General features: G+C 47.9%; 1 protein-coding gene across 5 annotated transcripts in view; it reads right to left on the reverse strand.

Annotated features, from left to right (window-relative positions):
- Positions 1-12,216, reverse strand: part of RELL1 (RELT like 1) — a 70,494-nt gene that overhangs the window by 20,489 nt on the left and 37,789 nt on the right. For all 5 annotated transcript variants that reach the window (XM_056556462.1, XM_056556496.1, XM_056556487.1 and 2 more), the window contains exon 3: positions 8,504-8,578. In XM_056556462.1, the coding sequence (XP_056412437.1) occupies positions 8,504-8,578 (75 nt within the window). The remainder of the gene's footprint in view (positions 1-8,503; positions 8,579-12,216) is intronic.

Genomic DNA, 12,216 nt, shown 5'->3' on the forward strand with positions numbered 1-12,216 from the left:
ACAGCCAACCAAAACCTGGAAACCAATAACAGCTGATGGGTGGGTGCTGTGTCTCCCAATGAGGATCCGAGAAATAGATTTTACAGTAAGTATAAAAAAAAATTAGGGATCGACAGATATCGTTTTTTTAGGGCAGATACCGATAATCGGTGGAGGTTAGGGCCGATAGCAAATAACTTATACCGGAATATCGGTATAAGTTATCGGCTATTTATCCCCTCGCGACACCGCTCCAGATCATTGATTTAAAGCGGGCGCTTTTAATCAATGAACTGCAGTGGCTTTTGCGGTGCCATAGGCCGCACCCCCCACCGCACCGCCCCGGCCCCATTGCCTCCCCCATCCCCGGTTTTATAATTACCTGTTCCCGGGGCCCAGGGTCCACTCCACATCTGGCTCCGGTGGTGTCCTCCTGAGCTGTCACTGTGCGCACTGACGGTGACGTCACGTCGAGTCACGTCACTCGTCATTGCACACAGCGTAACGCAGGACGCAGCAGGAGCCAGAAGTAGCGTGGACCCCGGGCCCTGGGAACAGGTACTTATAAAACCGGGGATGGGGGAGGCAATGGGCCGGGGCGGTTCCGGTGGGGGGTGCGACGCGGTGCGGCGGGTCAGGGGGCAGTCGCGGTGCGGGGGGGGCGGGGCATTATCGGCTTATCGGCAAGGTAATTGCCGATACCGTTAATGCCCCAAATCGTGATTATCGGCCGTTAATATCGGCCAAACCGATAATCGGTCGATCCCTAAAAAAAAAATCTTTTCTCGGTCGCCCCCATTGGGGGACACAGGAACTGTGGGACGTCCTAAAGCAGTCTCTGGAGTGGGAAGAACAAAATCCCACCTAGAAGAAGTCAGGCGGAGGACTGAGAACCTTGCGACCAAGACTCGCATCAGCAGATGCAAATATGTGCACCTGATAGAACTAGGCGAAAGTGTGCACAGACGGCCAAGTGGCCGCCTTGCACACCTGCATAGCAGAAGCCCTGTTCCGGACTGCCAAGAGGCCCCCACGGAGCAGGTAGAGTGAGCTGCAACTCGAAAGGGCGGGTCCTTTCCTTTACAGAGATATGTGATAGCGCCGAAAAGAAGAAGTGACCGACAACTAGGCCTTGTGGGCCCATACCAGGTCCAACTTATGGAGAGAGCGTTCCCGAGTATGGGAAGGGTTGGGACAAAATGAGGGGAGAATGATGTCCTCATTCAGGTGAAAGGAGGAAACCACCTTTAGCAGAAAGTAGGGGACCGGAAGGAGCACAATTTTATCCCGGTAAAGGATGAGAAAGGGAGAACGGCAGGAAAGGGCCACCAACTCCGAGACCCTGCAAATAGAGGTAATGACTATGAGGAAGGCTACCTTCCAAGAAAGGAAGTGAAAAGAGAATTTGCGGAGAGGTTCAAAGGGAGAGTCCTGCAAGGTGGACAGCACCAAATTGAAGTCCCAAGGAGAAGTGTGGGACCTGTAAGGAGGAGCCTCATGGGCCACCCCTTGCTAAAAGGTGCGGACGTGAGAGAGTCGGATGTCAAGGGCCACTGGAAAAGACTAGAGAGCGCGGACACTTGACCCTTCAAGGAACTGTGTGCCAGACATGTTTCCAAACCGGAAAGGCAGAATGTTAGGAAGAGAAAAAACTGTGGGAGACAGAGGCCGGGACTTACACCAGCGAAAGTAAGCCTGCCAGGTATGATAAATCCTGGCCAAAGAGGTCTTCCGGGCGCGAAGCATGGTGCGAATGACTCGGTCAGAAAACACCTTGTTAAATGCAGCAGAAGTGAATTCAGGTGGCAAAGGGGGTCCTGGGAGAGAAGATCGGGACGATCAGGAAGACGCATAGGAGCGCCCGCGAGGAGGTGACGTCAGCGTACCAGGCACGCTGCAGCCAATCTGGGACGCTATGAGAATCGCGGAGACACCTTCCGCCTTGAGCTTCTGGATCACCCCAGGAAGAAGAGGAAGCGGAGGGAAGAGATACAGAAGGGAGAAGTCGGACCAAGGGATCACAAGCAGGTCCACGGCAAGTGCCCGAGGGTCCCGGGATCTGGCTACAAAGTTGGGAACCTGACGGTTCCGGTGGGACGCAAACAGGTCCACGTCCGGGATCCCCCAGCGGGAGCATATTGTTGCAAACACCTCCAGATGGAGAGACCTCCCCGGAGTTGGCTGTCGTGTGACTGAGAAAGTCTGCCTCCCCATTGTCCACTCCCAGAATGTGGACTGACGAAATCGAGGGAACATGGCGCTTTGCCCAGACAAGAATCCTGGCTATTTCTGCCATCGTCAAGGCACTGCGAGTGCCCCCCTGGTGATTTATGTATGCCACAGCCGTGGCGTTGTCCGTCTGGATTGAACAGGAAAGGACCAAAAGGAGAGGCTCTTAATTGCCCTCAGTTCCAAAACGTTGATTGGGATTGGGTCGTCAAAACCCGCCACTGGAGGGGGAGGAAGGAACAACCGGTGAAGTGGGGACTCAAGCCACCAGAGCAGGGAGAGGCAAACTCGAGGGGACAGCCAGATGGGTCGATGAAGAGAATGGGGAGACTTGTCCCATTGGGACAGGATGGCCAGTTGCAGGGGACGATACCTGAACAGTGCAAAGGGAACTGCCTCCATGGACGCAACCATCCTGCCCAGGACCATCATGAAGGTTCTATTTGAGACGGGAGTCACGCAGCAGAGGAGACAAACTCAGCGCACGTCTCTTGTCCGCAGGAAGCCGAATCCTGACTGCAGCGGAGTCGAGGTGGAGTCCTAGGAAAACCAGGGACTGGGTGGGTAAGAGATTGGATTTGGCTTGGTTGACAATCCAGCCGAAATGCTCCAGGGTTTGGAGAGTTATGTGGAGACTTTCCAGGTTCTCTGACAGGGAGCCTTGACCATCAGGTCGTCCAGATAAGGAAGCACAGAACCCACCGCCCCCCCAAAGTGGTGGATGGCGATCACAGCCGCGAGGATCTTGGCGAGGACCTGAGTAGCCATGGCCAGCCCGAAGGGCAGAGCCACGAACTGAAAATGACCGGCAAGAACCACAAACCGTAGAAAGCGGTGATTAGACGGGTAGATGGGGACATGCAGGTAAGCATCCTGAATGTCCACAGAGGACAGGAATTTGCCCTGGTCCATGGAAGCGATTACTGATATCAGAGATTCCATGCGAAAATGTCGCAGACGCAGGTGGTGATTGAGTAGTTTGAGATCCAGTATAGGACGAACCGTGCCTTCCTTTTTTGGGGACCACAAAAAGATTGTAGTAGAACCCCGAAAAAATGCTCCTTAAGAGGAACTGGCACAATCACGCCCTGGGACAGCAGGTTTTCGAGGGCGGACTGAAACGCCACATGCAGAGCAGGGGACCTCAGAGGCCGGGACTAGAAAAAACAATCCAGGGGAAAAGAACAAAATTCTATCTGTTAACCGTTGGTAACAACGTCCTTCACCCAGGCATCTGACACTTGTGTCTCCCATACGTCTCAGAAAAGGGACAGACGACCACCCACCCGAGAAGCCCCGGATGGGGGCGCCCCTTCAGGCAGAGGAAGGCTTGGAGGAACTAGACTTAGAGGAAAAATGGCCCGACCGGACACCAGACTTCCATGGTGGCCGAGTTTTAAAGGAAGGCACCTTCCAGTCCTGAGAAGCCGAGGCTTTGTCTGTCCAGGTCAAGGCGAACCGAAATTGATGAAAGGAAGAGACCTTACGGCGTGAACCAGTACGCCTAGAGCAGTTTTGCAGCAACAAAAAACTTTTGCCGCCTGTGGCCTCAGAAATTATTTGATCCAATCACTTACCAAATAACCGGACGCCTGAGAAAGGAAGTTCCGTAAGGAGCGTTTGGAAGCAGCATCTGCGTTCCATGCTTTGAGCCACATGGCCTGATGCAGGGCCACCAGGTTGCCAGAAGCGAAGGCCGTACAGCGGGCTTATTCCAAGGCTGCCGAGCAAAGTTAGTCACCGGCATTAGAGATTTGATGCCCCAGGTCAGCTAGGTCATTGGGTGAGGACCTGGAAAGTAAACCCTGGTGAAGCTGGGAAGCCCAAGTTGAGAGAGCCTTGGACACCCAGGTAGATGCAAACGTGGTAAAAAAGAGTAGAGCCAGCTGCCTCACAGGCAAACTTGGCGAGGTTCTCAATGCATTTTTCGGAGAGTGGTGCATTTAGAGAAACAAGACACCAGGGGATCCACGTTAGGTGGACAGGTCCATTTAGCGACCAGGTCCTGAGCGAATGGAAGCAGAGCTCGAAGCTTCTTAAATCCCTGGAATTGCTTCTCAGGGTGCTTCCCCACCGCGTCCAGGAGTTCATCAAACTCAACATGAGAACTGAAGACCTGGGGGGTCTCGCCCAGCGGAAAGAGACTTCCGGAACTGCCTCGGAAGATCCAGGGTCCTGCAAGTGAAAGGTGTCTCTGACAGCTGATACCAGACTGTCCACCATGTCCGACATACGGGGCATTTCCTCCGTGTCCGAAGGCGGGTCTGACTGTGTCATCAAGTTCTCCAGGAGACTTGGAATGAACCATATGATCCCTGGAGCAGGACAAGGTGGACCTGGAACCCCGTGGAGGAGACCCTGAGCGGCTCCTGGAGGAACGGCTGCAGGAGAGAGGTCGGCTGCGGCCAGCAGGAGAGCTGGAGGAAGAGCTGCACCTTTGAGAGGAGGCCAAGCACTCCTTTCTTGGGCACTTGTGAGGAAAGCGCCTGGAGGAGCGGAGTTGGGAAACCACCAAAGTGTCCTGGACAGATGGCTGCAAGGAGGAACGCTCCAGGGCGGTAGCCACCACCTGCAATACCCACGCCAAATCGGAGATGGACTGAGAAAGGGCAGAGGCCCATCCTGGAGTGGGCTCAGAGGCCACATGCCCCGGCAGACTGTCCTGAGGGTCGGAGAGGGCTGGGTCGTGCAATAGAGCAGGCAGAACAAGTAGGTTTAGTAGAACCGCCAGGTATCTTGGTTCTACAACCCGAACAGAAGTAGTAGGTAACCAAGGCAGGGGCCACCGGCCAGAGAGGGGCATCAGGTCTGGGGTCGCACATGACAAAGCTAGACAGACAGCCAGGTAACAAGGCGCAAGCTCACCCAGCCAGCAGAAGGAGGTAGTGAGAACCTCTGAGCAGAATGACATCGGAGGGAGAAGTCAGCTGTGACCCCCAGATCAAGTGCTTGCCGGAAATAGGACCTGGAGGGATCATGTGACCGCAGGGACGCATGGAGCCATGGGATATCAGGCTACCCTGACCCCTAGGGCGCGCTGCCGTGCGGACAGCGCAGCATGGGGGGAGGAGCCAGGTAACTCGGCTGAGACCTCCGGGTCCAGGCAAGAAAGAATGGCGGGACTGAAGCTGGGCCGGGAGCTAAAAAACGCTGGCCATGCTCTTATATGCCCCAGAATAGAAAGGCCTTGCCGGGAAGTGGGGTCGGAGCGGAGCTAAAGATCGCTGGCCCCGTTGCTAACTAGGTAAGAGAAGCTGCGGCTCAGGAGTGTTAGCGCCCGGCCATCATAGCTGCAGGGAGATGTTAATGGCCGCCAGCACTAGAGAAGCAGCAGCTGCATGCTGCGGCCGAAAGTGAAAGTAAAAAGGTGTGTCCGGGACACTATGCTGGAACGCACCTAAGCACACTGACTGACACCCAATTAGCATCCCAACTGCTATTTCCCAACCTCAGGAAAGGAACCCCAACCCCAATAAAAAGTCCCCATCCTATGTGCAAGCAAAAAAAAGGAGAGGAGAGGGGAGGGGGGGGGGGATGATGGGAGTGATACTTACCACTGAGGGTGATATACTCACCCAAGGTGTCTTCAGCCAGTATGGTGCCATGCTGTGTCATGCCAGGCCGCAAAAGGCAGGGCGAGCATGGGCCAGAGGGGGTCCCGGACCCAGGGTCGACCACCTGAAACTGACAGTTGGCAAGGGGGGGGGGGGGGTTAACGGAACATACCTTATGTGTCGTACCCCCACTTCACAGTGGGAGACCAGGCAGCGCCATGCTCCTGTGCTCCCAACCTATGGAAAAAAAAAGGAGAACAAAAATCTAACTGGAGCTAATTTGAAAAAAAGAAAAAGACAAGGTCTGAAGAGCTTCAGACCTGCATCTGCCTCCTACTGACACTAAGCTAAAACCGATTAGCTCAGTGGCTGCTGGGAGGAGCAGACTTCTTTTTTTGCCTAATGTCACCTCCTAGTGGAAAGCAGCATATACCCACAGTTGCTGTGTCCCCAATGTAGCCGACCGAGAAATGTATAAGTTGTTTCCCACTTACGATATATAAATTTTCCAAACGTCATTCAGACAAATGTATAGATCGCACCAGGTCTGAGAGCCACTGCGATTGGGTATTATAACTGGCTGAAGCGCTCGGTAGTGCCCTTCATTACTTAGCCAGCTGACTGACCCAACTGATGTGCTCCATTATAGTCTATGGAGGAAGGATTCACGACCTGATGCAATCTAAACGTTTGACATGTCTGGACGACATGTCAAAAGTGGATTTAAAAATAAATAAAAAAAATAAAATAAAAAACGACAGTAATGCTTTAAAAGAAAGAAAAGCTAACATTACGTGATTGTGCTCAGTTTAATCTGGAGGAGGTTTGTTCTCCACTTCAATAAGGGTCCCAGGATGAGACCCCCACAGATCAGCTATTCATGACCTGTGCTATGGATAGGGGATAACCTTTTAAGCCTTGTTGTCAATATCCAGTGTATTTTTTAGCTGACCTTGAGGAATCATTTACTAAGTTTATCTTAATTCACCACTAAACAATAGAAGAAACCAACCCTCAATGTCTGGGTAAATGGACAGAAAGTTAATGGCTGACATGTCCTAGAACAAACATGACCACCTGCTATAGCCCGGGAGCTTTATTCATTAACAACGCACAAAAATGGATGACAGAGTAGAGCATGTCTCCAGCTGTAGCAGAACTATAAGTACCAGCGTGCTGGGACCCCCGTGATCACTGGGACGTGCTCTACACATTTCTATGGGAGCGCCGAAAAGTTTAGAGAACGGCACTCTGGCATCATCAGCGCTCTGATTGAAATGAATGGAGGGCATGCCGTCTGCCAGTAGACGACAAGCGCTCCTCTCTGCATGAACCAGGGTCCGTCAGAGCGCTGGGACCCCTGCGATCAGATACTTCTCCCCTATTCTGTGGATAGGGGATAGGTTTAGTTTCGTCTGAGTTCACCTTTAAGCAGGAAGGTACAGTCTTGACCATGGATTACCCCAAAAAGTTTATATTTGGCAAGGGTAGCATGTAAATATTATTATTATTATTATTAATAATAATATTAATCTCTTAAGGACGCAGGGCATACAGGTACGCCCTGACGTCCTGGTACTTAAGGACTCAGGGCGCATCTTTATGTCTTGAGCCCCGTTAATGTGGTTTAAACCGTTCTCATGACCGGAGAACGCTTTAAACCCTGTGGGTCCCGACTGCTGTCAGCAGCCAGGACCCAGGGTTAATGCCGGGCACCGCCGATCGGGCCGATGCTCAGCATTAACCCTTTAGATGCCGCAATCAAAGTTAATTGCGGCATCTAAAGTGAAAGTAAAACTACTCCGGCAGCTCAGCGGAACTGATTAGTACAATCGCTTACTGGATGACAGGAGGGTCCTCACCTGCCTCCTGGTTGTCCGATCGGCGATCTACTGCTCCAAGCCTGGCATATAGCCATAGCCATAGCTATGGAATAGCAATAATCAGTGTATGCAATCAAAAGATTGCATGGTATAGCCCCCAGTGGGGTATAAAAAAATTTAATAAAATAAACGTGAATAAGCCCCCCTAATAAAAGTTTGAATCGCCGGGTTTTCCTATTATTTTTTTAAATAAAATATTATATAAAAAAAAAATATATATATAAATAAGATATATCTTATGTGGTACTGCCGTGTGTGTAAATGTCCAAACTATTAAAATATAAGGTTAGCTAAACTACACGGTCGATGGCGTACACATAAAAAAAATACCAAAGTCTAAAATTGTGAATTTTTGGTCACTTCATATACCATAAAAATATTAATAAAAAGCGATCAAAAAGTCCCATCAAAACAAAAATGGTACCGATAAAAACTACAGACCACGGCGCAAAAAATGTATGCAAATTTTTTTTTTAAGTTATAGTGGTCAGAAGATGACAACATACTAAGTCTGGTGCATGTAGTTAAAGTAGTCAAATAAATAAAACCTACATAAATTGGGTATTCCTGTAACTGTATGGAACTACAGAATAAAGATAAGATCTCATTTTTACTGAAAAGTGCACTGCGTAGAAACATAAACCCTAAAAAGTAGCAAAATGGCGTTTTTTGTTTTGACGCAGATTATAAAATAAGTAATGCCATTACAAAGTGCAATTGGTGATGCAAAAAACAAGCCCTTATATGGGTCTGTAGGTGCAAAATTGAAAGCGTTATGATTTTTAGAAGGTGAGGAGGAAAAAACATAAAGTGCATCATACACTGCAATGTATATAGGCTGCATGAAGTAAAATATACCTTCATTTTTCATTATAAAGCTTACGATCTGCCCGACAGTATCATTGTGTGTGTCTGCGTTGCTTTCTTGCATCTCTGGAAAGAAAGAAAGAAAAGTTATCCACCGATTATAGAAGCAACATTTACATAAAATAAAAACACACTATTTCTAGTTGTTTACACAGAAACAGGGAAAAGAAGTTACTGGCAATAGTATTTTGCTTAAATAGGTTGATACAATTCAAATCCCTCAGTTATTCTATTCCATAAGGTAAAGTTCACAACCCATGGATAGCTGCTTGGTAGAAACCCTGCCGATCCTCAGTCTATATCAGAATTTCCCAAAGAGGGTGCCTCCAGCTGTTGCAAAACTACAACTCCCAGCATGCCCGGACAGCCGAAGGCTATCCGGGCATGCTGGGAGTTGTAGTTTTGCAACAGCTGGAGGCACCCTCATTGGGAAACACTGGTCTATATGATCAGTTGGGTTTCTTTACAATGATCATGTCAGAGTGACATAGCTTTGTCACAAGGAGGGGAGGGTGGCCATCAGGGGAATGCAACAGGGCTTAAAGGGGTTATCCAGGGAAAAAACACATACACATTTATAGTATAAATGCACAACCGCATTTGGGGTTGAGCACTTCCAGCCATTTGAGACCACGTTTTTTGTTGTTTGTTTAAATTTAGATTTGGAGGTGTGTAAACTCCAACATTAATGCGCCTTGAATATCTACCAGGCAGCATTAAGGTAGCACCTGTGAGGCCAGGCACCCATAATAGCCAACTCAGGTGTGGCTTGCAGCTTGCCTCCCTCCTCCCATTGCATGTGTGCGTAGTAACACTGGAGGGTATCTGGAAGGAAGTTGTGAGCCAGCCGAATGCTGCCGTAATTGCCCACTGGCCCCTGTTCTGTTTATCAAGCACAGGTAGGACTAGCGTTAGGTCTCGCACCAAATTGAGAAACCTTGGCGTTGGTGTGCGGGCTCTGGTGTGTCCTTCATATAAGGATACACTGGCGAATGTCTCAATTTTAACATCAGTGTTGAGGGATAGCCAATGTATTGTTTACATCTACCACAGTAGTGCACCTAAATTCCTGTATTGTATTCTAATTGTTACATATCCACACCGTCTATCTGGTGTAGGATTCTATTGTGGCACTTGTAGTCCGCTGCAGGCATCCTCCATTGTATGCATTTTTATGCTGGGGATCGCCCCTAGCAACGGACTACAAGGGCAGGATCTGCTCCCCCAGTATAAATGCACAACCGCATTTGGGGTTGAGCACTTCCAGCCATTTGAGACCACGTTTTTTGTTGTTTGTTTATATATATATATATATATATATATATATATATATATATATATAAATCTCTCAACTGGCTTCAGAAAGTTAAACAGATTTGTAAATTACTTCTATTAAAAAATCTTAATCCTTTTAGTACTTATGAGCTTCTAAAGTTAAGGTTGTTCTTTTCTGTCTAAGTGCTCTCTGATGACACGCGTCTCAGGAAACGCCCAGTTTAGAAGAGGTTTAATATGGGGATTTGCTTCTAAACTGGGCGTTTCCCGAGACAGGTGTCATCAGAGAGCACTTAGACAGAAAAGAATAACCTTAACTTCAGAAGCTCAAAAGTACTGAAAGGATTAAGATTTTTTAATAGAAGTAATTTACAAATCTGTTTAACTTTCTGGAACCAGTTGATATATAAAAAAAGTTTTCTTCCTGGAATACCCCTTTAAAATATATTTTTTCTGCTATTAGTAATAGCAAAAAAAATAAAAATTACATCAAAAACTGCTGGGAAAAAATGCAATGTATGAACACACCCTCAGGGGACTTTTATAACAATATATCCTGATCACATAAAGATAGTGTGGTGTCCCGGTACCGTATTGCATACCGTACCTTGTATGGTGGTCCCCAAAGTCAGAGTAACTACGCTCAGGTAGGGTCCCCCAGGTGGGACAGCAAGTCACCTCTTCTCTATTCTAATTCTGTGATGTTTACATGTACATTGTTAATAATATTAGTGTATTTTTAATATAATGTATAGTATGCTTACCATGTTAGCGTCGCAGGACCTTCGGACCTGTGACCATGTTAATGCCTCTATGGTTTGTTAGAGGATCTATGGAGTTCCTTGGTACACATGTTACCCATAATGCTATGTAAAGGTGATTGACATCAGTATTGGACCAATTAGGTCTAGTCCAGCCCATGCCCATCTAAGGGAGCTGTAGCCAATTATCGCTCTCTTGGGTTGCTGCTCTCGTGGATGCCGGACTAGCAGGATGGATCTGCGCAACTTTCAAAGACACGCTAGGCCAGAAAACCTGCCAGCCTCAGCAGAAACTAAAACGGGAATTCTAAACTAATCCCCGCTAAAGCTAGCGTGACTACTGGACGGCAACTAAATCCCCTAAATCCAGTGGAACAGCGCATATCAGTCTAAAGACTCAAAATTGCTTAAGGTCTCACCCTTTTTCAATCTCCAAGAGAATTTGCATTTGTAGAGACTGTTCCTGTTGTGAAGCTTGCATAAAATCTTCAGTAAAAGTTTCAACTGTTTTCAGCAAAACTGGACATTCCATTATTTTATACCTCCCTATCGCTCTTGGGAAGGGTCGTGGTAGGACGAGCATTACAGAGGAGCCCTCACCCTGGCATCACAAATAGCCAGGGTTAACCGGACACCCTTTAGTCACCGCACAGCTACACCCCATATACCCTACTCCCCCAGGCTATGACAATAGCATCAGCAGTATGCAGATCCGGGAGTGAAGGGGTCTGGGAACTAGCAGGAGGAATCTGATAGGTGAGGATATTATGCTGTAGTTCACAGGAAGTCAGCTGACCCAGGACTGACCACTTCCTCCGACACATTCAACACTATGATTTTCCAGAGGTTGGACGAGTGATCAAATGACCCAGTTACAGTAATGAAATGCATGAATGCAGTTGTGCTGGAATCAAACAAATGGCACTGTTGGACTAGCAATGGCGAGTGTGTACGATATGGGCAAAATAAATAACTAAATAAATCAATAAAAGCCTGGAGTGCTTCTTTAAGCTCATCTTAAATGCACATGAACATTCAGTAAACTACTCGATCACAAGGAGACGACAAATCCTCTTTATACGTTCAGTATGATAAAATGATAGAGATCCTGTACACATTATCATAGCAGACGTTCTTCTCCGGGATTAACCATGTCATCAAACCAGTTTACTGGCTACAACAAAAGAGCAAAAACAAACTCCCTCCTAGAAGCCACAAAAGGCATAGTACAAGAAATGCTGGGGCAGAGGCAAAAAGTGACGGAAGAGGAGACATGAAAGCAGAAACCTGACACTGCAAGCAAATCTATAGGCATCAACCGTGAACACAGACAGCAACAATCTACATTCAGATGGAGTTTCAAGGGGTAAACGGAACATATAATAAAATGATTATGTTTTCCAATCTATTTCCGGATGTAGTTCATTTCTCTCAATGGCCACAATACACAAATCTGCTCAAAGGGGTACTCCAGTTTAAAACTTTTCTTTTTTTTTTAATTAACTGGAGCCAGAAAATTTAAGATTTGTAAATTACGTCTATTTAAAAATCTTAATCCTTCCAGTACTTAATAGCAGCTGGAAATTCTTTTCTTTTTGAATTTCTTTTTTGTCTTGTCCACAGTGCTCTCTGCTGACACCTCTGTCCATGAAGGAACTGTCCAGAGCA

This window comes from Hyla sarda, chromosome 1 (assembly GCF_029499605.1).
Source record: "Hyla sarda isolate aHylSar1 chromosome 1, aHylSar1.hap1, whole genome shotgun sequence".
NCBI lineage: Eukaryota > Metazoa > Chordata > Amphibia > Anura > Hylidae > Hyla > Hyla sarda.